The 26490-nt window shown below is 32.0% G+C and overlaps 2 protein-coding genes across 3 annotated transcripts in view; both read right to left on the reverse strand.

Moving 5' to 3' along the window:
* Positions 1 to 26490, reverse strand: part of LOC143049763 (E3 ubiquitin-protein ligase HACE1-like) — an 85531-nt gene that overhangs the window by 35392 nt on the left and 23649 nt on the right. Inside the window, exons 11-14 of one of the 2 annotated variants that reach the window (XM_076223481.1) lie at positions 25455 to 25617; positions 21810 to 22168; positions 20557 to 20625; positions 19793 to 19880 (exon numbers count right to left, since the gene is read on the reverse strand). The exons of the other annotated variant lie outside the window; for it this stretch is intronic. Coding sequence (XP_076079596.1) covers positions 19793 to 19880; positions 20557 to 20625; positions 21810 to 22168; positions 25455 to 25617 — 679 coding nt within the window. The remainder of the gene's footprint in view (positions 1 to 19792; positions 19881 to 20556; positions 20626 to 21809; positions 22169 to 25454; positions 25618 to 26490) is intronic. 2 annotated transcript variants of the gene reach the window in all.
* On the reverse strand, positions 2313 to 19760 carry LOC143048769 (E3 ubiquitin-protein ligase HACE1-like). The gene is made up of 11 exons (XM_076222642.1): positions 19757 to 19760; positions 17863 to 17960; positions 17193 to 17280; positions 15242 to 15391; positions 14517 to 14578; positions 12049 to 12183; positions 11081 to 11212; positions 7920 to 8015; positions 7423 to 7493; positions 2934 to 3047; positions 2313 to 2454 (listed from the first exon to the last, which is right to left on the reverse strand). Exons 1-11 carry the CDS (start codon positions 19758 to 19760, stop codon positions 2352 to 2354), a joined length of 1053 nt encoding a protein of 350 aa, XP_076078757.1. The 3' UTR covers positions 2313 to 2351.

Genomic DNA, 26490 nt, shown 5'->3' on the forward strand with positions numbered 1-26490 from the left:
TTAGACCGGAAGTGAAGAAATTAACTTTATTTTACAAAATTATGAAAGAGGACGCCCCAGAATACTTATTAGATTTAATACCACCTACAGTTGCAGAAACGAACAACTACAATCTGAACATGGATCTGTATCACGCAAATATTAAAACTAACGTAATGTGTCAATGTGGTTATTTATATGAAAATGCTCAACATTATTTCCTCTCGTGTAAAAATTATACAGTGCAAAGGAATAAATTATTTTTTGAACTTAGAAAAGAAAATATACCTACCGACTTTGAAAATTTAATGTACGGCAATGCTTTGTTTAATATGAACATAAACACGCTATTTTTTATAAAAGTGCAGAATTATATTAAAGAGACCAATCGCTTTTCATAGTTTATAAACATTATGGTTAAATATATACCAATAACAATGTTATTACTTTTTGTCGACTTCGAATGAAATTATTCATTTTTTCCTAAGACATGGATCATCAATTTGATTTTATTATCCATCAGTTGACAACAACAATTTAATTTAATTGTTCAAAATACAATAAAAACTTACCTTTTGAGTGAATATTTATTCAAAGATTAAAACAACCTATTAGGTAGGTCTTTCATAAAAAATTACGGTCAACTCGACTTTTAGGAATCGATGAACCATGTCGTATAAATTCTTGTTAATTTCATGTCTCCATATTAATATTGTTTATGATGTTATTATTATGTATTTCATATTTGTTCGGATATGTATTATTTGTATGTAATGGAGAAGACGTTCTAAGTTGCAAAACTTGTGTCCAATCCTATTGTCAATGTTTCTTTGGACAATAAAATATGTTTAAACTAACAACTTTTATCAAAATCTTTGGACATCATCAACAGAAAAAAGATACTAAAGGACATTCAAACTCACAAGTTGAAAATATACTGACAACACCATGGCTAAAAAAGACAAGGATAGAAGTCAAATAGCATTACAGGAAAATAAAGATTGGAAAACATTTTATTTATGGTTACAAAAATATCACAGCAATTTATTGCATAAAAAAATACTAATAAAATGGAAAATCAAATAAATATCAAAATGTACAGTTTGAATAAATATTAGTTCAAAAATTAAAACATAACAATAACATGCTAGTTCAATAACAAATGGTCTACTAATAATTAAATAATATTTTATTATCTTTTTGGTAAATAATTATATTTGGATAAATGTTATTTTGTGGAATTCTAAAAATAAAAATAACATATTCTTTCAACATGTCAATATTCATCATTTTCCTTTGCTATACTATATTTTTAGTAATTGTTAAATATATACATTCATTTGTTAATAAAAGATAAAAAATATTTGGTTCACTTCTGTAACATGAAAATAAGATAAAGTAATAACATATTTCTATGGGCCACCATACATGGCTAGCACTATTCTATATTTAAGTTCAGTGTACTGTCAAATCAGTATCAAAATTGTAATTTGTCATATAATATTTCCAGTTGACCATACTATGAACATGTGTACTAGGTTGCATCAGCAATTAAATGTTTCAACTGATTCTTGGTAAACCACCTTAAACAAAAAAAATATCCTGAGAATGTACTTATTTCCCACTATCACATTTCTATCAATACTGTCAGTAGGGTCAGAATCGTAATTTGGCATAGAATCAATATATTGTAAAGAAGATGTGTTCTATATGTCTTCTTGAAAAGGTTGAGGGCTCAATATTTTCTGTAACATACAATTGTTTCTCAATTTCAAAAAGAAAATATGTTAAACCTTATGAACATCAAACCTTCTAACTCAAGCAATTAAGACCTTTCTGTAAAATATGAAAAAAGCCAAATTCCAAGTAGATACTAAAACCGTCTAAGATTTTCAAAATGCCACATGTTTTTAAACAAAACTTTTCATTATTTAGTTTTACAAAATTTGAAAATTCTTGTTGTCGAGTTAAATGCATAGTATGTACTAATAAGGGTAGGATGTTATATCACTCAAATACATTTTATTTTGAAGTTACATACCTTTCAGAGGAAAGAGATATTAACTTTAAATTTTGAAAGAGTTTCTGTTATCATATTTAAAAAAAAATATGAAGTTACAATACATTTGCCATAGTACATCAGGATGTTCCTATTTTTTTCTGGTTAAAGCCTATTCTGTCCGTTTTAACATATATTCTACATTAGAGAAAATATATGTAAAGGTTACTGAGAAAGACATTTACCACTCTTTGTTAAATGGATAGATTATTTCATTGAGTTTCTATATTCTCTTTGATTGATCATCATAATTCTTCAACAGTTTAAATCCTTCTGTCTTAAAGTAAATCCCATAATTCATTGCACTTCCTGTTCATGCAAAAGCATAACCCTGGTTACCACACTGTAAAGCTACCATCAGTCTGTTATGTAACTTTGTCTTTGATTTATATTCTGGCATCTTCAGCATGTTGATACTATAAAAACAATTAAAAACATATTCTTATGCAATGTAGTTCTTATATCATAAAAGTTAAAATGATCAGATAAATGTATGTGAAAGGAATTTATCGGAAGGATACCATGCAACATTACTAAATTCTTTTACATCAAGTTATTGTGTTATTTTAGTTGGATGTGATGCTATAATGCATGAATGCAATGCCAACAAAACGCATGTTCTTATATATGTAGATTGTGTTTATGGTTGGTGGCTATCACTTCACATAAAAAAAACATTCAGTCAGTCAACATGTTCATTTACTCTAAGCTGAATTTTCTACGCAGATTATCACATGTTATAATGGTACCACAATTTTTTTTTTCAATAAATCTAAAATATCCTTAATATTCCTTCTCCATAAGTAAACAGATTATTAATCTTGACTAAAGATACCCTAGGCCTGTACAAATAAATAAGAAGAAGTCTACACAAAAGAGGAGTGAATATTCTTACCAAGTACTAGCTGTAGGTAAAGTGTGTTCTTTATAAGGAACTATAGCTATGGTAAAATGCTGTGGACCACCTCCACCAACAAACTTAGCAAAACCTCCAAACGGTACTCGAGAACTGTATTTGAAAATAAAAATCAATAATAATCCTTATTGTCTTAAAGCATGCAATGAATTGCTTGTGATAAACAAAATACAAATTACATAACACATACATATGTATCTACATTTGTTTTAACAATCATTTCGTTGAGATTCCCTTGTCCTCTTCATCGACTGTTTTAAAAAGGAACCTAGACTTAAACCTAAACTGGATATATAGGCGAGTGTAATATTTGAAAAAGACGTCTAGTTAAGGACTTTAATGCACCCACCTAACACACGGCTAATTTCTTTTTTAAATGAAAGAATAATGATTTAACTTTGATTTTTGCCCGGTCGTCACAAAATCGTACGGTGCAGTTTTTGTAAAATTGACGTTTATTTCGGAAATTAGTTGAAAATTATAAAACTACGACATGTTTTTCAAGCAAAGGAAATTAGTCGTATCTCTTCTTTTAGACAGAATAATTAAGTGAATTAGATTCTTAGAATAATGAAAAACATTATTTACAACTGCAAGTCCGCATGCTTTTGCATTCCTTCTAAATATTTGACATTTTGCACGAAAATTTTCATAATCCTGACCTTTTCGGATCTACAATTAAATTTTTATCAAATGATTTTGCACTCTATCCGTTTTAGAACACACCAAATTACTCATCAGTTATCGTTTTTTCATTCAAGATCAAGACTTTATCCCAACATTTCTTAAAATCACGAGTTTCTGTAATTTTATGATGTTGGGTAAAATCACTATAGTTTCCGGAATCCCTTATCTATTTCGTTATCGTTTTTTTACTGAATATATTAGTCGATTTCCGTGTACTTAATAGTGCTATTAGAGTACTATAAATCATATTTAAACGGTTCTATTTCTATCTTTAACATCAGTGTAGCTTAAATAGATATGAAATCGTCCGAAATTAAGATCAAATTTAAGTAAAACATAGTTTTTGAGTTCTGTAGAATTACCCCTTTCTAAAAAAGGAATCGTATCGGAAAATTGTAGAAAATCTTCCGAGTCGTGTCAAACTTTTCACAGTCCAGTTCACAATGAAACCATTTCTATGCTAAAAAGCAAAAACTATCCATTGATTGACATAGATATGCAAAGTCTGTCATGTATTTACTACATAGAAACTATGTAGTTAAACACTTAAATGATTGCCGCTGTGGGAAAACTAAAAGATGAAGTTTACAGAAGACTGGTCGATGAATATGAAAAAAAATGAAAACATCCCATTTGAAAATACAAAATATCATAAGATTTGCTATAAATATTTTAAAAGTAAGCACAACCTATCATCTTCTGTTTTGTCCGCTGTACAAAGATTTTGTACTTCATGTACCAATTCTGCCGACCAGTCTCTTCTCATATATCAACGAGGGCAGTAGATCTATAACTCATTCTGATTTGTCTGTTTGTATTTTTTGCAAATTTATAAAGCCTATAAGCAAGGTACACAACTTTATAAGGTATCCTTTGAGGAGCAAACTCAAGCTGTATTGAGTGTTACTACATATATCTCCTACAATGATCTGATTTACAAAATAACTCATGATAATTTTACTATTAAATCTTTATACGATCGAGCTTGCATCGCTAAATATTTGTTACAAAATTTGAAATCAGAAAGTAAAGAGCTATTTAATTCTGAACATAAAACAGCTTTTACTAACATTTCGACGATTAAAGATGACGTGACACAAGGAAGTATTCTGGTTAACAACTTTAATTACTTGGTCAGTTAACCGGGCTTAATAAATTTCTGCCCCAGAATAGCCGACGAGAAAACTACAGAACATATTATCAGCTTCAACAAAAACTAAAAATATATGGTCAATTTATAGTTACATATATACAGCATCGACGAGGCCAAGGTACATCCAATATTGTATACAGTAGCTCTATAATTTTGTCTTATGCCGTAATGACGGAAAATTACTCGTTTAAAATGACAGTTATATACAGTCTGTCAAATTCAAAGATCTGAGCAGTGACTGCGAAACTGGTTGCAAGCACTTTATGCAGCTACTAGTATTTTACGGAAGCAGATATGGGGTAAAGTTGTAATCCAATCAGATGAATATCCATTATCTAAAAACATTTCACTGGATTATTCAATTAAAATTATGCCACCTGCTTTAAAAACATTTCTGTATTGTCTTTTGGATGATGGCGCATCTGCCGCAGTTAATAAAGCGTACGATATTCCTATTGACAAAGTTCTTAGATGTATGGCGTTAGTAGAATGTATGTATATCTATAAATATTTTTTTTTACTCTTTTTCATTTAGGTTTATTATTACAAATGCACCGTATTTATGGACACACCTTTGATAACTATTAACAAGTTTGACTGCTCAAGAGATTAGAAAAATTGAAAATGGGGCATACATTCTACGTGGCATAATTTTTCTTCTGGGGGTCAACATTTTATCCAAGACAAGTCGACCTAACTACAGAAACAATAAAAGTTCTCCGTATGACTTTGGTTTGCTAAAAGGCAACATCGGTCCGGTATGATGTCATCCAAATTGCTACAAGATTTGATCTGTTCACGCATTGGTATAGGTATAGGGGGAGGGTTGAGATCTCCAAAAACATGTTTAACCCCGCCGCAATTTTACGCCTGTCCCAAATCAGGAGCCTCTGGCCTTTCTTAGTTTTGTGTGATTTTTTATTATTATTTCTTGAGTATATTTCGAAGCTTAGTATGACGTCCATTATCATTTCAAACTAGTACATTTTTCTTTATGGGCCAACTGAAGAACGCCTCCGGGTTTGGGAGTTTCTTGCTGCATTGATGACCCATTGGTGATCTTCGGCCGTTGCCTGCTTTTTGAACGGGTTGGTGTCTCTTTGACAAATCCCTCATGTCCATTCCCAATTTTTAATTCAATCTGTATATAGTAGATCTTGTGTCCGCTTTGAACAAAACCTCTGCTGTACTGATATATGCCCGGAATTTTAACATAAGAAAGCCAAATAAAAGGTTCAATATTAGGATAACCGTGTCCTCCGTTTGAAACGGTGAAACAAGATATAAAAAAGAAATACTTAGTGCCAAAGAAGCCGAACGTCATCACTAGCGTAATTCAAAATAAGTACAAACTACTTTGTCAAGTGTTGTTTGATTAGTTAGATATCTCAAGATACACGGCGGCCGACTAAAGTAAAATCAAACTTAGTTTGATGTACAATGAGTGATCATATTTTCCTTGTGATGTTTTATATTAAAATTGTCACAATTTTGTTGATATAAATATACTAGTAGCACTTTACTCATTTTACTAATGTTAGTTAGACTACTCTTATCATATCTGATTTAGTGATGTAAATGAAATTGCGATATGATCCAGACTCAACATATTGCACTACAATAATAAAATAATTCTGCCCTATGGTTGTCTGATCTTGAAGCGGTTGACAGGCTTTCAAATTAACAGGAGACCATACACTTCCTCAATTTTAATGTACAGCTCATCATGGGACTTTTCTAAACAATTCAAAATACGTCATATGTTATATTTCCCCCTTGCTTCAAATATTTTGTTTCGGATTATTTTATATCAAATTTGCAGATATGTGTTTGTAAATACGTGCAATCAAATGATATGGAGGTATTATAAGATTTAGATAATGCAAGGGCGACTACATATACATTTGTGTGACTTAATGGTTGATTTTCAAATATTCCGAGAGAAAACGTTACGTAACATGCGTTACCGTTAAAATCAACCAAAATTAATTAATACTATGATAGAAATATATTTTTCCAACAGTAATACAGCATTCCTGTAAAATTGTTTCGTTTTTGCATTTGTTTTGACTAGATTTTTCTACTGGAAGTATCCGTGAATTGAAATTGCACCCATGACCTTTGACCTCGATTTAAAAAAAAAATGCACCATAATTTCTTTTGACGACCGGGATATTTAGAAAGTACACAGTCTTAGCTTTCCAGTGATATATAATTTAGCCGTGTGTTAGGTAGGTGCATTAAAAATGTAAATTTGGCTCTCATATCACTCGCCTAATAGGAAATATTGTAGATTTATAAGTGAAATTCAAAATTTCTGTATGAGTTTTGGGTTAATATATTGATATTCATTTCATTTGTCAATAACTATTAATCATGTAGATACTATTGGTATCCATAATCATGATAATCACTTATGTGTTATAGAATGTTTAATTCACTAATTTTAATATCAAAAAAATATTGAACTGTGACCAAATAATTTTGTTCAGGATTGTGTATTAAAACAAACCCAATAATTTTATCATTTCTTTATAAAAATAAGGAGATATGGTATGATTGCCAGAAAGATGTACAATTATCCACCAAAGTTCTAATGAAGTGTAAACAGTTCTATGTCTACATTACCTGCCAGTGGTGAACTGAAGCAGCAAAACTCTGTTCTCTTGACTGAAATCTTCAACAATTTCCCAAAACCACTAAAAGTATGAAATATTTATCAAAAAATTAGTATTCATATCTAAAAGGTGTATACAAAACAATATCATTTAAAATCATTAACATCACAACAATGTCTTGTTTGTTAACCTTGATATTGTCTTTTTTAATATCAGTATAAGGAGATTGTTCCATTTATTTGACCACATAACCATAAAAAGACATTGGCAAGGTTGTAAGTATAAAATGTTTATTAACTGAATTTTCTTGGCAAACTTTAGAACCATATATAATAAGTGTTGTTGAAAACTGTATTTGAATGAATGGTGCTAAGTTGTTTAATATTTTATTTAACATTTTAAACATTTAGTCTTACTACCATATTTTTTTATTTTGATATGGGCGCCATACTCAAATTTTTTAAGCTAACTTTCCAAAGAGCACCTATACAATTATTTCACACTAACCTGGATAACAGATGACTGTCTATCATAGCCATTGTATTCTGTATGATTCTCCCAGTCACTTATATCTATCTCTGGAATACCTGACAACATTAACTCCTAAAATAGAACATAAATACAGTAAATCATCATTGTCTATCATAGCCCTTGTATTCTGTATGATTCTCCCAGTCACTGATATCTATCTCTGGGATACCTGACAACATTAACTCCTAAAATAGAACATAAATACAGTAAATCATCACTGTCTATCATAGCCATTGTATTCTGTATGATTCTCCCAGTCACTGATATCTATCTCTGGGATACCTGACAACATTAACTCCTAAAATAGAACATAAATACAGTAAATCATCATTGTCTATCATAGCCCTTGTATTCTGTATGTTTCTACCAGTCACTGATATCTATCTCTGGTATACCTGACAACATTAACTCCTAAAATAGAACATAAATACAGTAAATCATCATTGTCTATCATAGCCCTTGTATTCTGTATGATTCTCCCAGTCACTGATATCTATCTCTGGGATACCTGACAACATTAACTCCTAAAATAGAACATAAATACAGTAAATCATCACTGTCTATCATAGCCATTGTATTCTGTATGTTTCTCCCAGTCACTGATATCTATCTCTGGTATACCTGACAACATTAACTCCTAAAATAGAACATAAATACAGTAAATCATCACTGTCTACCATAACCATTGTATTCTGTATGTTTCTCCCAGTCACTGATATCTATCTCTGGAATACCTGACAACATTAACTCCTAAAATAGAACATAAATACAGTTAATCATCATTGTCTATCATAGCCATTGTATTCTGTATGATTCTCCCAGTCACTGATGTCTATCTCTGGGATACCCGACAACATTAACTCCTAAAATAGAACATAAATACAGTAAATCATCATTGTCTATCATAGCCATTGTATTCTGTATGATTCTCCCAGTCACTTATATCTATCTCTGGGATACCTGACAACATTAACTCCTAAAATAGAACATACATACAGTAAATCATCATTGTCTATCATAGCCATTGTATTCTGTATGTTTCTCCCAGTCACTGATATCTATCTCTGGAATACCTGACAACATTAACTCCTAAAATAGAACATAAATACAGTAAATCATCATTGTCTATCATAGCCATTGTATTCTGTATGTTTCTCCCAGTCACTTATGTCTATCTCTGGGATACCTGACAACATTAACTCCTAAAATAGTACATAAATACAGTAAATCATCATTGTCTATCATAACCATTATATTCTGTATGTTTCTCCCAGTCACTGATATCTATCTCTGGGATACCTGACAACATTAACTCCTAAAATAGAACATAAATACAGTAAATCATCATTGTCTATCATAGCCCTTGTATTCTGTATGATTCTCCCAGTCACTGATATCTATCTCTGGGATACCTGACAACATTAACTCCTAAAATAGAACATAAATACAGTAAATCATCACTGTCTATCATAGCCATTGTATTCTGTATGTTTCTCCCAGTCACTGATATCTATCTCTGGTATACCTGACAACATTAACTCCTAAAATAGAACATAAATACAGTAAATCATCACTGTCTACCATAACCATTGTATTCTGTATGTTTCTCCCAGTCACTGATATCTATCTCTGGAATACCTGACAACATTAACTCCTAAAATAGAACATAAATACAGTTAATCATCATTGTCTATCATAGCCATTGTATTCTGTATGATTCTCCCAGTCACTGATGTCTATCTCTGGGATACCCGACAACATTAACTCCTAAAATAGAACATAAATACAGTAAATCATCATTGTCTATCATAGCCATTGTATTCTGTATGATTCCCCCAGTCACTTATATCTATCTCTGGAATACCTGACAACATTAACTCCTAAAATAGAACATAAATACAGTAAATCATCATTGTCTATCATAGCCATTGTATTCTGTATGTTTCTCCCAGTCACTGATATCTATCTCTGGAATACCCGACAACATTAACTCCTAAAATAGAACATAAATACAGTAAATCATCACTGTCTATCATAACCATTATATTCTGTATGTTTCTCCCAGTCACTGATATCTATCTCTGGTATACCTGACAACATTAACTCCTAAAATAGAACATAAATACAGTAAATCATCATTGTCTATCATAGCCATTGTATTCTGTATGATTCTCCCAGTCACTGATATCTATCTCTGGAATACCTGACAACATTAACTCCTAAAATAGAACATAAATACAGTAAATCATCACTGTCTATCATAGCCATTGTATTCTGTATGTTTCTCCCAGTCACTGATATCTATCTCTGGTATACCTGACAACATTAACTCCTAAAATAGAACATAAATACAGTAAATCATCACTGTCTATCATAGCCATTGTATTCTGTATGATTCTCCCAGTCACTTATATCTATCTCTGGGATACCTGACAACATTAACTCCTAAAATAGAACATAAATACAGTAAATCATCATTGTCTATCATAGCCATTGTATTCTGTATGTTTCTCCCAGTCACTTATATCTATCTCTGGTATACCTGACAACATCAACTCCTAAAATAGTACATAAATACAGTAAATCATCATTGTCTATCATAGCCATTGTATTGTTTCTCCCAGTCACTTATATCTATCTCTGGGATACCTTACAACATTAACTCCTAAAATAGTACATAAATACAGTAAATCATTATTTTTTTTTAAGTTCTTTGCATTTGAAACCAAACTCATTTATATTATTTTTGTTAAGCAATATCAAAAATTGTTAAGTATATATACATCTCTTTGGTGACATACAAAATATAAGAGTATCTTTGTCACAATGATATATTTACTGAAATGTTTAAAGTTTATTCATAGTTTGCACTAATTATCTCCCTTTGAAAGGTAATATAAAGGAAATAATTCAGTGTATTTAATATTTTCCTCCTTAAAATGGCTATGAATAAATAACTGGTTTTTTTTCTCTACATCTGATTTGCAAGTAATAATTAATACAAAATCAAAGCATGACCTCAGTGTTGCAAAAGTGTAACTCTCGACTATATTTTTTTTTTCAAATAGAATTTCATGGCAATTGGAACTCAGTGTTGAAAGTGTCCTGTGACTTTTTCTGTAATAAATGATACTAACCAATTCATACTCATCAAACATTTGAATCAGTGATTGTGGAATGTACTGATGGAAACCAGATAGAAAGCTGTTTATCTGTGGCTGTATGGCTCTAGTCATTCGTAATTCTGTTACTAACTGAGCATACTCTGTCTGCAATAAAATATATAATTATTTTGTATTAAAGAATTTTAAATTGAGAACCTGTTCAACACTTGCATATTCTACTAAACAATTATTTTTTTTTCCTCTCGATACTATCTTTTGATTGTCAGAAGCTTCTGTTCAAGTTTGGTAAAAATCTAGCAGTGTTTAAGAATCTTAAAAATGTTTTAAATACTTTAACTGCAGACTGTATGTAATGTTAACTGGAAGAAAAACTAAGTACATTTAAAAGTAAAATACAGGAAAAATGTTTTTTTTTTATACAAAATTTACTTCTGGATACTATCTTATGATTAGAAACATATTTCTGTACAAGTTTGGTACAAATCCAGGATAGTTTAAGAAAGTTATTAAAATTTTAAAAACTTTGACCACAAAGTGAATTTTATGTTTCCAGGCAGAAAAACTAAGTCCATTTATAAGTAAAATACAGAAAAAATAGAATTTATTTATTACAAAATTTATTTTAGGATCCTATCTTATGAACGTAAACAAGCTTCTGTCCTATTTATGTTTTGATATAAATGCACTGATAAACCTTTCAAAGATACTTTTCTCTCAGTCAATTTAATCAGTCAAATTGAATACTGCTAACTTTTTTATGTATATCAATCTGTATTATCCCTAATTAAAGTGATCTGACCTTCTTAAATGCTTTATCTTGTACAACAGTCTGTTCACATATATAATATACCTTCATTATTACATAAAGGCATAGTAAAATATGAATGACTATAAAAGTTTCATTTTTAATCTGTAATTACCCTCTACATTTAGTTTTCTATCTGGAATATACCCAATAAGTTTCTTCAAGGTGATGTTACCTTATTTTCTTCTGTCACTGTTATCTTTCTGCCTCCAGGTTTTAGTTCTACTTCCTGCATCACACCAAACACATCAGTCTCAACAGAAAATGTCAGGTCCAATCCTAAGTTGTCAATGTCGTGGTCAAGTATCCACTGTTATATAAAGTCAACAACCGTTATGAGAAATTATTACATAGGTTGCAATGAATTTCATTAATTTCCCAGTGAAAAAAAGACACGATAATTTCACATGTAAAATAAACGTAGTTATTTCACTCCTCTGACGTCATATAACAAAAGGCATTGTCAAGACGTCAGATCAAAATAAATTGTGAAGGCTTTGAAAAAGATATAGTTCCTTGCATTTTCTACTTTAATTTCAGAAAAAAAGCAAAGAATTCAAATATCGAAAAATATTCAAAATATTCAACTTGTGACAGAACAACACTGATAATTAACTCATATACTACTTGCATTCGTGAATTTAATGGTTTTTTTTCAGTCACTCATTGATTAATTTAATTTTGGATGTAACACGTCTTCTAATACACTGACAACATTTTGCTTATCAGCTCATAGACTTAATTTTGTCATGTGACCCTGACGTCATCAACGCTTTTTCTTGATTTACTCGTGTTTAAAATGGAATTAAGAATTAAATTATAAGAAATGCCTGTAATATTTTTTCTGCCTGTTGGAAATAACATAAACTAGAGGCTCTAAAGAGCCTGTGTCGCTCACCTTGGTCTATGTGCATATTAAACAAAGGACACAAATGGATTGATGACAAAATTGTATTTTGGTGATGGTGATGTGTTTGAAGTTCTTTCTTTACTGAACGATTTTGCTTCTTACAATTATATCTATAATGAACTTTGCCCATTAGTAACAGAGAACTATATTTGGTAAAAATTTACATAAATTTACCAAATTAATGAAAATTGTTAAAAATTGACTATAAAGGGCATAACTCCTTAAGGGGTCAACTGACCATTTTGGTCATGTTGACTTATTTGTAGATCTTACTTTGCTGAACATTATTGCTGTTTACAATTTATCTCTATCTATAATAATATTCAAGATAATAACCAAAAACAGCAAAATTTCCTCAAAATTACCAACTCAGGGGCAGCAACCCAACAACCGATTGACCAATTCATCTGAAAATTTCAGGGCAGATAGATCTTGACCTGATAAACATTTTTATTCCATGTCAGATTTCCTCAAAATGCTTTGGTTTTTGAGTTATAAGCCAAAAACTGCATTTTACCCCTATGTTCTATTTTTAGCGGTGGCGGCCATCTTGGTTGGTTGACCAGGTCATGCCACACATTTTTTAAACTATATACCCCAAAGATGATTGTGGCCAAGTTTGGATTAATTTGGCCCAGTAGTTTCAGAGGAGAAGATTTTTGTAAAAGATTACTTTAATTTACAAAAAATGGTTAAAAATTGACTATAAAGGGCAATAACTCCTAAACGGGTCAACTGACCATTTTGGTCATGTTGACTTATTTGTAGATCTTACTTTGCTGAACATTATTGCTGTTTACAGTTTATCTCTATCTATAATAATATTCAAGATAATAACCAAAAACAGCAAAATTTCCTCAAAATTACCAATTCAGGGGCAGCAACCCAACAACCGATTGACCGATTCATCTGAAAATTTCAGGGCAGATAGACCTTGACCTGATAAACATTTTTACCCCATGTCAGATTTGCTCTAAATGCTTTGGCTTTTGAGTTATAAGCCAAAAACTGCATTTTACCCCTATGTTCTATTTTTAGCCGTGGCGGCCATCTTGGTTGGTTGACCGGGTCACGCCACACATTTTTTAAACTAGATACCCCAATGATGATTGTGGCCAAGTTTGGTTTGATTTGGCCCAGTAGTTTCAGAGGAGAAGATTTTTGTAAAAGTTTATGACGACGGACGACGACGGACGACGACAGACGACGACGCCGGACGCCGGACGCAAAGTGATGGGAATAGCTCACTTGGCCCTTCGGGCCAGGTGAGCTAAAAATGTGTTGCACACTTTAAATAACCTGCTACACATTTTTGATGTTATTTCGATCTTCATAGACATAAAAAACATTACTGTAACAGTCATTCTTTGTTTTTCTCTATTTAAATTCTCTGACTAGCTATTTGTATAAATATCTATAGAATGTCACAGATAGTTATTCAAAATTTACTCTACAAAAATCATATTTTATCTATCGATATTTTTGGGTAAAACAAACAAATGTTTAAAACAGAACTTATCAATGCATTTGTTATCTTTGTTTAGCTTTGCAAGAGAAAAAGTAAAATGTCCATACTGTCACTGATTTCTTGAATGCTATATTAATGGCATGAAACCAGGTAATCAGTTACTGTATATGATAGCAAGTTTTTCAAGAGATATCAAATCTTTCTTCTGTTAATTGTTTCATATTCTTGATTGATTAAAGAGAAACATTTTGAATAAAACACATACTTGTAGATTTTTAGCATAGTCAGGATCAATAGATGCCACATCTGTATAGTTCACTGGAATACCTACAAATTAAAGGTCAAATTGTACATATGTTTTTATTCCTGTTTATTATGGGAATAATAAATTAAATATATATGTACTATCTAAAAAAGTCAGATATCCTAGTGTTTCAATCTGTTGTTTTATATAATTAGAATGTGCTGAAAGATAGTATGGTATGTTAACTTGTGGTGCTATCTTTGCGCAATGCCTGAACACTTGAGGTGTCTACTTCTTTTATAGGAGTAACATGATGGGTATCACATATGGAACAAAATCATTTTTCTCTTCAGGAGCACCTGGGATCACCCTCTTTTTTTTTAACTCTTTAGTTTTCTAGGTTGCGTTTTATGTAGTTTGTTTTTTCATTGTTTTTTGGTTGTTAGCTATCACATTCATATTGTCAGTTTGTTTTTGACTTACGAATGAAAATATCACTGTCGTATCTTTTGCCTCTCATTTTTCAAAAGCAAACATTTTTTTTAAACTACCCAAATGACATTAACCAATAAACCTATATTATGATAATAACAACTTTTCAGAAATTTTTGTTTGTAAAGTCTTACAACTTCCTATTTGAATTTTTATTCAATTATCACGGATGAGACTTTAAAGCATTCTCTTACATTCTAAACTACAAGCCTGGTATCTTTCACGAGGTTTAACTTACAGTTAATCAAACTTACCAAGGATATGTTTATAGAATGATCTGGTAAAGTAAACATTGATTAACTGCTTGTGATAGAGACAAAGTCCTAAAATTTGTCCTGCAAATCTAAAGTAGTTAAGGTGGTCTGGATTAATAGCTGAGTTACTGTTTGGCTGGAATGTACTCCCTAAAAAAGATATTTTCGTAAAAAGGTAAAAAAAGAACTCCTTAAAAAGATATTCACGCAATAATAGGATGAGAATGTAATTTTGTGCTAAAAAGTACATCTTAAATATATATATCAACGTACATAATATATGTTGTCATGTATTAATGCATACATTATAAGAACCATCCATTAATATAGTACGGCGGCTATGTGAAAAATTGTGCACATCCTGCTACAAGCATGAAATTTGGCATAGACCTTCCTGAACTATTACTCTTTTATTTCAGATAGGGAGGCATTTGAAAAAAATTGTCTCACTTCCGGTAAAATCCAAAATGGCGGACATTATACTTAAATCAGCCCAATATCGAAGGCTAGTGTGTAAAAAGGTGTTTTTATCATACTACTATCATAATATTTGGTACAAACCATTGTTTTTTACTACTTTTGGATAAATTGAATAGATGAGATGTCTTTTATAACACTACTTCCGGTAAAATCCAACATGGCGGACATTGTACTGAAATAAGCTTATTTTTTAGGGAGGGTAAGAAATGAGTTTTAAGGTATTGCTACCATCATTACATTGTACAGGAACCTTTCTTTGCCAAATTTCATGCTTGTAGCAGGATGTGCACAATTCGTCTGAAATATGCTTGTAGCCGCCGGACTAATATAATTATAGAGTATTTAGAACTTTTTTCCCATTCCCTCCTGTACATGTGTTCCTTTTCAGGTATGCACTTGTTTCATTTTTTCTCTCTCAACAAGACCTTGGAAATGTATTTCTATACCAAGATCTAAATTTGGTGACAGTAGTTTTTGGTGTAAAAAATGGTTCCATCTTTGAAATTCTTGTGCTTCTTTTGCAACATTAAATTTATAGCTCTGACATTTAATATTTTTGAAATCATCCAAAGTTTATTGTCTCTATGACAGCAATTCTCCTTATTTTTCCTCATAACTATTTGCTAAGGTCTATTTGGTCATGTAGCAATTGAAGTATTTAAACATTCATAGCTTTCAAGTTTTTCCTTTTTAGCGTTCTTGTTGATGGTAGATCAGAAGAGTGCTTTAGACATTTAACCCTTTCACCGATTGCTGCCCAGACAGAAGCTACTCTGAGACGATGGCTTCCCTGGCTACTATTACTCAAGAGGGAGATATTCATAATAAATGTCAATAAAAACTTGTTTATATTTATTTGTGTATTTCTTTTATTCACTAACACCATGTTCACAGTTTTGTTCATGTTTTGACATTTTTTTCTTCATAAAATATTCAAATTTTCAAATTTTCGGCATTATCTAGGTGAAATTCTCAAAATTCGACTCTTTCACCCCAAATCGTAATTTTTTAACCCAAAACGGCAAAATTTTGAAAAATTTTATGAGGCTGTACAAATTCCTCACACTGATCGATGTCCATTCCAACTGTTTTGTACATAAAACGACATTTTATGTCAAAAAATTATACTAGTTTGGCTTCAATTCTTCCATATTCTTTCAAAAAAAATGTTCCCTCATTTCAAATTCTCGTAAATTCCGTAAATTTCCTCTGATTTTGATACGGTTTTCAACAAACGGAACCGCCATGTTTACACTTTTATCCGGGTTACTCATCAAAGAAAGATAACCCATGTTTGCACTGTTTGAGCGGGAAACATAAAAGAGGTATTCCGATCCCGGTAAAACGGGACTCATCGTCAGCTGTCTGAAGCGTGAATCCCGGTAAACCGGGACTCGTCGGCGAAAGGGTTAAAACATATAAACGGTTATCTTAAACCATTTATCTTTAAGCCTTAAAATATTTTACATACCATCTGCTGACTGGGTAAACAATGCATAATCTGGATTTAGGATTTCTTTAGATAAAACATCAAACCATTCTCTCACTACTCCCTGCCCCTACAATTAATCAAGTAAAAATAATGTTTAATGATTAAGATATCCCATTTGGTTTTTTATTTCATGGCCATTGCATTTAAATTTCTTTATCAAGAAATGGTACTGGAGAGCAAGTTATGAATTCTTATCCTAAGCAATATGCTTGTTTCCAATTGTTAACTTTCTGACCAAATGTTTGGTTTTAATTGGTGTCAGATGGCAGGATCCAATTAGCCCATAAAACAATTAAATGACATAAGAATTCAGAGAATAGTAAAAGAGTATTTCTGGTAATGGAAATGATATGTATCATAGGTATTCCTTTGACATTTAGACAAAAAACAGAGTTAGAAATTTTGTTGTTATTCATTCATTTTCTTAATGTAAAAGAATAAACAAACATAAGACCTAGTTTTTGGAAAATATTGATATATTTAAGACATTTAAAGATTTAGTATTTAACAACAAGAATATATAATTAAAGTTACAATAATCAATATTACTTATCTGACGTAAATATTTAAAAACAAATTTTATATCTACAAAATATTTTAAAGAGAAGTACAAAAGATGGATTACAAATAATCCAAATAATATAAGTACCATTCCCTCTTCACCATCAAACTTTAACGCCAGTCCTTTCTTCAATTTATCAGGATTTTCTTTAAGCACCCTATCACAGCTACTGTCAAATATTCTTTCTGTTCATAAAAAAATAGGTACGGTAATCAGTTTTGTAAACATGAAATCATTATGTTTTGTACACAATTCCAACATTCAATATCTGTTGTTTAAGAGACATATGGAAGACGTTACTCTCTAGTCATGAAATAATTAAAAAAAAAACGGTAAGGAACATCCCTTTGTTACACAATGATCTTTTTTATATACAAATAAACATAAAATAATTCTAAATATTTTTTTTCTAATAACTAGTTATGGTTTGTGTATTTGAATAAACAAATATGTGTACTAACATTTATAATAATAACAACATTACTTTAATATGCAATGCTACTGAAGTCATCTTGATCAATCAATTGATTAACAAGAATGTGTCCATAGTACACGGATGCCCCACTCGCACTATCATTTTCTATGTTCAGTGGACTGTGAAATTGGGTAAAAACTTTAATTTGGAATAAAAATTAGAAATATCATATCATATGGAACATGTGTACTAAGTTTCAAGTTGATGTAACTTTAACTTCATCAAAAACTACCTTGACCAAAAACTTTAACCTGAATTTCGCACTATCATTTTCTATGTTCAGTAGACCATGAAATTGGGGTCAAAACTATAATTTGGCATTAAAATTAGAAAGATCATATCATGGGGAACATGTGTACTAAGTTTGAAGTTGATTGGACTTCAACTTCATCAAAAACTACCTTGACCAAAAACTTTAACCTGAAGCGAACGGACGCACAGACGGACGAACGAACGAACGGATGCACAGACCAGAAAACATAATGCCCCTCTACTATCGTAGGTGGGGCATAAAAAGAATTTTACTTGTCCTATTAATCAGTCTTTGCTTTATTATTTAGCTGTATTTTCAGTTAATTAAGACATATGGGCGGGGCGGGGGAGTAAAAATAACAAAAAATAAGATTATTTCCCCTTTCTTTTTATATATCATTTAGCAAAACACTACCTCTATTTATAATGAGAATGTCCTGGTCAGTAGCTGGGATACGTTCTTACCTCTATTTATAATGAGAATGTCCTCGTCAGTAGCTGGGATATGTAATGAAGGCCATAAGGTGACTTGTTTTTGTTAATTTCTGTGTCATTTGGTCCCTTGTGGAGAGTTGTCTTATTGGCAATCATACCACATCTTCTTTTTTATATTTTGAAATAAAAAACAAAAGATAAAATGTATAAAGTTTTTTCCATACATAAAACAAATTGAATCGCTACATATTCCTTCTTTTTCTTTTTGTATTTGAAATATAAAATTATACAAATGTCAGTGGGGGATGAAGAGGGGGGGTAAATGGTGTACACACCCCTTTGGTCACATCTTTTTTTAAATAAAATTGTCAAATATATTTTTCCTGGTAAATATACAAAATTCCTTGAGCGCAATTATAATGGTGCCACTATTAATTCATCATTCTGTCCCTGCAGCATGTGCAGAATGTTTAAGAAGGACTATGAATCATTAGGAGCTGTCAATTATGTGTTTTCTGCATTACCTATACTTTTTGTTTGTCATAAATATGATACACATAATAAATATAGAGATATGGTATCTGGAGTCGTCTCTATTTCATTAGTTATCTCTAATACTGTAAATTAATAAAACATTGCGATATTTTTATTATTGCGAAATGCGACAGGGTGATCATCGCAATAATTTTAACTTGCATTTTGAATTTTTTATATATGAATAGATTTTTCTCCATATCGCAAAAATTAACATTGCATTTTAGTCTAAAATGACAAAATCACAATAATACCTGCATGTCACTATTTCTTAAATTACAGTACTCATAGTCTCATATATATATATATACTAATTCATACCTGCAATTTAATGATATGTATAAACTGGGACATCAATTCTGGACATTCCAATAAGAAATGGAAATGATCAAATATCACAGTGGTATTTCTGAAAATATATCAACTGAGATATTAATTATGGACATTCAATAGTACATCAATATGGTGAAGTCTTAGGGACCCAACAAAACTATTTGACTTATTTTACATTCTAATCCTACAAAGTCCCAATTACATTATGTTGTTTCATTTCAAGAATGTATCATTATCGCTGGACTAGTATATATTTGTTTAGGGGCCAGCTGAAGGACGCCTCCGGGTGCGGGAATTTCTCGCTACATTGAAGACCTGTTGGTGACCCTCTGCTGTTGTTTTTTATTTGGGCGGGTTGTTGTCTCTTTGACACATTCCCCATTTCCATTCTCAATTTTATCATATATCCTCAGCCAGGTGTGTTAAGGAGGAATAAGTTTTGCAAGTATTTCAACACAATGAGGTTCTACTCTAACTAACATATGACCTTGCTTCACATGTATGTGGCATTTTACTATATTTCATTAATGATAATAAATTTACAGTTTCAAACTAGGGTATCTGATGCAAAAACATATCTTTTAATGAATAATGATCAAATAATCTGATCTTTCAGTCAGTTATAGTAAAAATTCCTAAATTGTACTGCTTAAATTAATAGCATGTGTTCAACCATCTTAAGATATGCAAGAAGTATTCTCATCATGTTATAGGTATCTTAATAATGTAAAATAAACTATATGTGCGTTTACCTCTGAACTAAAGCTTTGAGCACCTTATTATGTTTACAAACAAACTCTATGAATCTTGGAGATGTAATCCTAAAATGAAAGTAAAAACTAATCATTTTTAAATAACTCAAAAGCATTTTGAAGTAAACAGACTAGAAAATGTCATGCATTTAAAAAAAAACTTTATATAAAATTTTCTGCTTTAAAACAAAATGTCTTCAACAAAAACATACATTTTCTTCATGCAAACAATGCAGAAATTACAGTATACATTGTTTCACTCATTTAGATTCAAGCATCACTGAATAGCCTTCTGTATAGGAAAGACATGTTTGGCATACAAAAGTTTAACTTATTCTCAAGGCTACTTTTTAAAATTTTCACTCTATTGTTTGTATCTTGTTTGTGTTTTTTGTTGGATAGTAATTATACGACATCCCATTATTTTCATATATTTTTGGTCTTAAATAGTTATTATATAGATTTAGATATAAAAAAAACATACACACACAATAGACAACACCAACCTCTTATATTCAACTTCGTAGTTCCAAAGTAATAGATGTCCAAACTAATATCAATGGTAACTGCACATGGTCAAAAAAAGCCTGATCTGGCCTTGAAAGCATTATAAATGGGAAGGTTAATACAGTTTTACTTGTGGATAAAAACCTCCACATTTCTTTCTGGACCAAATGTCATAAAACTGAAGCATAAAATAGAATTATATGCACACTCCAGCTGTCAGCGTAATGTCTAAATGAGATTAGTGAGTAAATGGATACTTTAACAAATGTTGATATTTCTATTTAATATTTTATATGTTAATTTCTTGTTCTGATTTGGTAAGATAAGACCATGTGATATAAAAATGTTTGCTTTAATTGCATATGATAAGAACATGTGAGATGCCATGCCTTACATTGATATGGTTATGACAGGAACATGTGATATAAAATGTCTTACCCTGATTGGATATGACAAGAACATGTGATATGAAGTATCTTATTCTGCTTGGGTATGACAAGATCATGCGATATAAAGTGTCTTATTCTGATTGGGTATGACAAGAACATGTGATATACAATGCCTTATACTCATATTGGGTTGAAAGTACAAGAACATGTGATATAAAATGTCTTACTCATATTGGGTATGACAAGAACATGTGATATTAAATGTCTTACTCTGATTGAGTATGACAAGAACATGTGATATCAAATGTCTTACTCTGATTGAGTATAACAAAAAACATGTGATATAAAATGTCTTACTCTGATTGGGTGTGACAAGAACATGTGATATAAAATGCTTGAACAACTCCACAGATCCTTGGTAATGTAGCACCAATGACATCCTGGTCCTCTAAACTCATATGTTTTAAAATTCCCTCAGATACTTGAAGTTTATCTTTACTACAGTTCACATCTGAGTACTGATTAACTGCCTTTTGTTGTTGTGGAGATGCATTTGAGGAGTTAGTGGTATTCATTGTCTTTGGATTTTCAGCTTGCTGAGATTCATTATCTTTTTCTGAAAGATTTGCCATCGATTGTCTGGGACTTTTCTGATCAAATTCTACTTGTAGTAAATTCAGCCAGTCTTCAAGAAGCTGCCATAGACTTTCTGCTGGCTGAAACATTTTATTAGAAAATTAACATTTTTGATTTAAAACACACAACATTATACATGTTATACAAATGAATGAATACCAAAATTTTATTTATGACATAGCAATGATGACAAAGAAAAAGCTGAACTAAGAATAAATTGGGTATTCATTGTAGGGTCATGTTGATGTAGTGATTTCCTGGATTTACCTTCATTAGGAATGCTCAAAGCTAAAAATTTAAAGGCCAAGGACTATTAACTTGATGGACTTTCACTGTTTTTTTCTTCATGAAACTTTTATTAACATACACTGTACATTCATAAATTTTTGGATGCCTTTTTTTTCCTTTTTTCTATGTTTCACAGTTGTTAACTAACAACTACAGGCTCTCAAGAGCCTGTATCGCTCACCTGACTCTACTTGGGTTTTTAAAATCATATAACCAGATTCTCCGCAGGGCGCAGCTTTATACGACCGCATAGGTTGAACTCTGAACAGTTGGGGCAAGTATGGACACAACATTCAAGCTGGATTCAGCTCTAAATTTGGATTGTGATTAAATAGTTGACACAGCATAGGTTTCTGACACAGAATGAATGTGGTCTAATGAACTTAAAATATTTTTTTTGCCTTTGAACAATTCACTACAAATTTCAATTTTGGACCCTTTTGGCCCCTTATTCCTAAACTGTTGGGACAAAAACTCCCAAAATCAAACCCAACCTTCTTTTTATGGTCATAAACCTTGTGTTTAAATTTCACAGATTTCTATTTACTTACACTAAAGTTATGGTACGAAAACCAAGAATAATGCTTATTTGGGCCCCTTTTTTGGCCCCTAATTCCTAAACTGTTGGGACCAAAACTCCCAAAATCAATCCCAACCTTCCTTTTGTGGTCATAAACCTTGTGTTTAAATTTCATTGATTTATTTTTACTTATACTAAAGTCATTGTGCGAAAACCAAGAATAATGCTTATTTGGGACCTTTTTTGGCCCCTTATTCCTAAACTATTAGAACCAAAACTCCCAAAATCAATCCCAATCTTCCTCTTGTGGTCATTAACCTTGTGTCAAAATTTCATAGATTTCTATTCACTTAAACTAAAGTTATAGTGCAAAAACCAAGAAAATGCTTATTTGGGCCCTTTTTGGCCCCTCATTCCTAAAATATTGGGACCAAAACTCCCAAAATCAATCCCAACTTTCCTTTTGTGGTCATAAACCTTGTGTTAAAATTTCATAGATTTCTATTAATTTTTGCTTAAGTTAGAGTGCGAAAACTAAAGTATTCGGACGACGACGTTGACGCAGACGACGACGCCAACATCATACCAATATACGACCAAAAAATTTTCAATTTTTGCGGTCGTATAAAAACAGATAAAATTTGGCTACAAGGTAACAACACTTGGCCAGCACCTCATAAGGAAAGGACTATTCATGTTATGTTTGATTTCATTCAGTTCTGTGGTTCTCTAGAAGAAGACTTTTGTATGCATTTCCCATAGGGTCCTATGTTAAACTAAGCCCCCCGCTGGCAGCCATCTTGGATGATAAATCTCAGACAAAGTAACAACACTTGGTCAGCATCTCATAAGGAACATTCATGGTATGTTTGGTTTCATTCCATTCAGTGGTTCTCTAAAAGATGTCATGTGTATGCATTTCCCATAGAGGTCCTATGTTAAACTAAGTCCCCCCCCCTTGCTAGCGGCCATCTTGGAGGACGAATCAGCTGCAAAGTAACAACACTTGGTCACCACCTCATAAGGAACATTCATGCCATGTTTGGTTTCATTCCATTCAGTGGTTCTCTAGAAGAAGTCATTTGTATGAATTTCCCATAGGGTCCTATGTTAAACTAAGCCCCGCCCCGCAAGCGGCCATCTTGGATGATGGATCAGCTACAAAGTAACAACACTTGGTCAGCACCTCATAATGAACATTAATGCCATGTTTGGTTTCATTCCATTCAGTGGTTCTCTAAAAGAAGTCATTTGTATGAATTTCCCATAGGGTCCTATGTTAAACTAAGCCCCCCGCTGGCGGCCATCTTGGATGATGGATCGGCTACAAAGTAACAACACTTGGTCACCACCTCATAAGGAACATTCATGCCATGTTCGGTTTCATTCCATTCAGTGGTTCTCTAGAAGAAGTCATTTGTATGCATTTCCCATAGGGTCCTATGTTAAACTAAGTCACCCGCTGGCGGCTATCGTGGATGATGGATCGGCTACAAAGTAACAACACTTGGTCAGCACATTATTAGGAACATTCATCCAATGTTTGGTTTCATTCCATTTAGTGGTTCTCTAGAAGAAATCATTTGTATGCATTTCCCATAGGGTCCTATGTTAAACTAAGTCCTCCGCTGGCGGCCATTTTGGATGATGGATCGGCTACAAAGTAACAACACTTGGTCACCACCTCATAAGGAACATTAATGCCATGTTTGGTTTCATTCCATTTAGTGGTTCTCTAGAAGAAGTCATTTGTATGCATTTCCCATAGGGTTCTATGTTAAACTAAGTCCCCGGCTTGCGGCCATCTTGGAGGACGAATCAGCTACAAAGTAAAAACACTTGGTCACCACCTCATAAGGAACATTCATGCCATGTTTGGTTTCATTCCATTCAGTGGTTCTCTAGAAGAAGTCATTTGTTATCATTTCCCATAGGGTCCTATGTTAAACTAAGTCCCCTGCTGGCGGCTATCTTGGATGATGCATCGGCTACAAAGTAACAACACTTGGTCAGCACCTCATTAGGAACATTCATGCAATGTTTGGTTTCATTCCATTTAGTGGTTCTCTAGAAGAAGTCATTTGTATGCATTTCCCATAGGGTCCTATGTTAAACTAAGTCCCCCGCTGGCGGCCATTTTGGATGATGGATTGGCTACAAAGTAACAACACTTGGTCAGCACCTCATAAGGAACATTAATGCCATGTTTGGTTTCATTCCATGGTTCTCTAGAAGAAGTTCAAAATGTAAAAAGTTAACGACTGCGACGATGGATGATTACGACAGACGACGGACGACAAGTGATGAGAAAAGCTCACTTGGCCCTTCGGGCCAGGTGAGCTAAAAATGTGAGATTATTTTTTATAATTTTTGGTATTATCGGGAGCCAGACAAGAAAAGCTATCAAAATTCAAAATGTCACTCTTTGTATAGAAAAAATCACACTTTTCACAATAAACAAATCAGTGCAAAAGTTTCTCAATTAACAGCTAGTATATCATTTTGTCTATATTATTCACTGTCACCAATAGTTCATGTGATATAAATAATCAAATAACCTTGAATATCCTTATAGTTTTTGGTGAGACTGGAGTGACACCATTGGCTACAGCTGACTGTATGGATGATGTCATAGACTGGTACACTGATGTGTAAAGTTTACATAGAACTCTGACACAGGTCAACAGTACTGAAACATGGACTTCAACATTACTGGATAAACTGTAAGCAGAGAAAACATTGTAGAAATTAAGGATATTAATGTAGGATATTAAATGTATGTATATCTACTGGCATATCCCTTAAGGAAATAAATAGAGAATGTGTCAATAGGCCACAGATGCTCAAAGTTGTAAATATGCTTCAGTAAACTTCCACGTACAAATGCAGTATTCCCATAGTTTAGACCGTTTGGTGATAACAAGCATTGTGTATAAATTTCATAACATTTGGTTGAAGCAAACTAAAGTTCATGAAAAGAAAAAAACAGATTTAGCATTTTTTCAATGTATAAAGGGTCATAATTCATGAATGGTAATAGTGATGCCACCCAATTTCAAACTTGATCTGTATTTTGGGGTCATATGCATTGTGTATTTAGTTTAATAACATTTGGTTGAGGCAAACTAAAGTCAGAGAACTAAAATGAAGAATTCAGCAATATTTATGTTTATAAAGAGGAATAACTCCTAGATGGTATATTAGTGATGTCACCCTATATCGAACTTGATCTGTGTTTAGTGGTTAAAAACATTGTGTATAAGTTTTATAATATTTGCAAGTTTGATGCAAACTAAAATTAGACAACGGAAACCAATTTTGGGGACATAAGGATGGACAAATGTGACAGATAGGATTAACAAAGGTAACACTTTATTCGGGGGCATAAAAAGCCACTTATTCATAGCCCAATTGCTTTCTATGTTAAATCTGCAATTTGAAGAATAAATGGCTACTTTGTCTCAAGTTCAAAAACAGTGGCAGTCAGTCATGTCATTTATAGAACTATACCTTATCCTGACTTGTATTGGATAATTCAACATACTTAGAGTGCACTGGTTCCTGGATTTTCGGTTGTACAAAAAACTTCTGAAC

Source organism: Mytilus galloprovincialis, chromosome 10 (assembly GCF_965363235.1).
Source record: "Mytilus galloprovincialis chromosome 10, xbMytGall1.hap1.1, whole genome shotgun sequence".
Taxonomy (NCBI): Eukaryota; Metazoa; Mollusca; class Bivalvia; order Mytilida; family Mytilidae; genus Mytilus; species Mytilus galloprovincialis.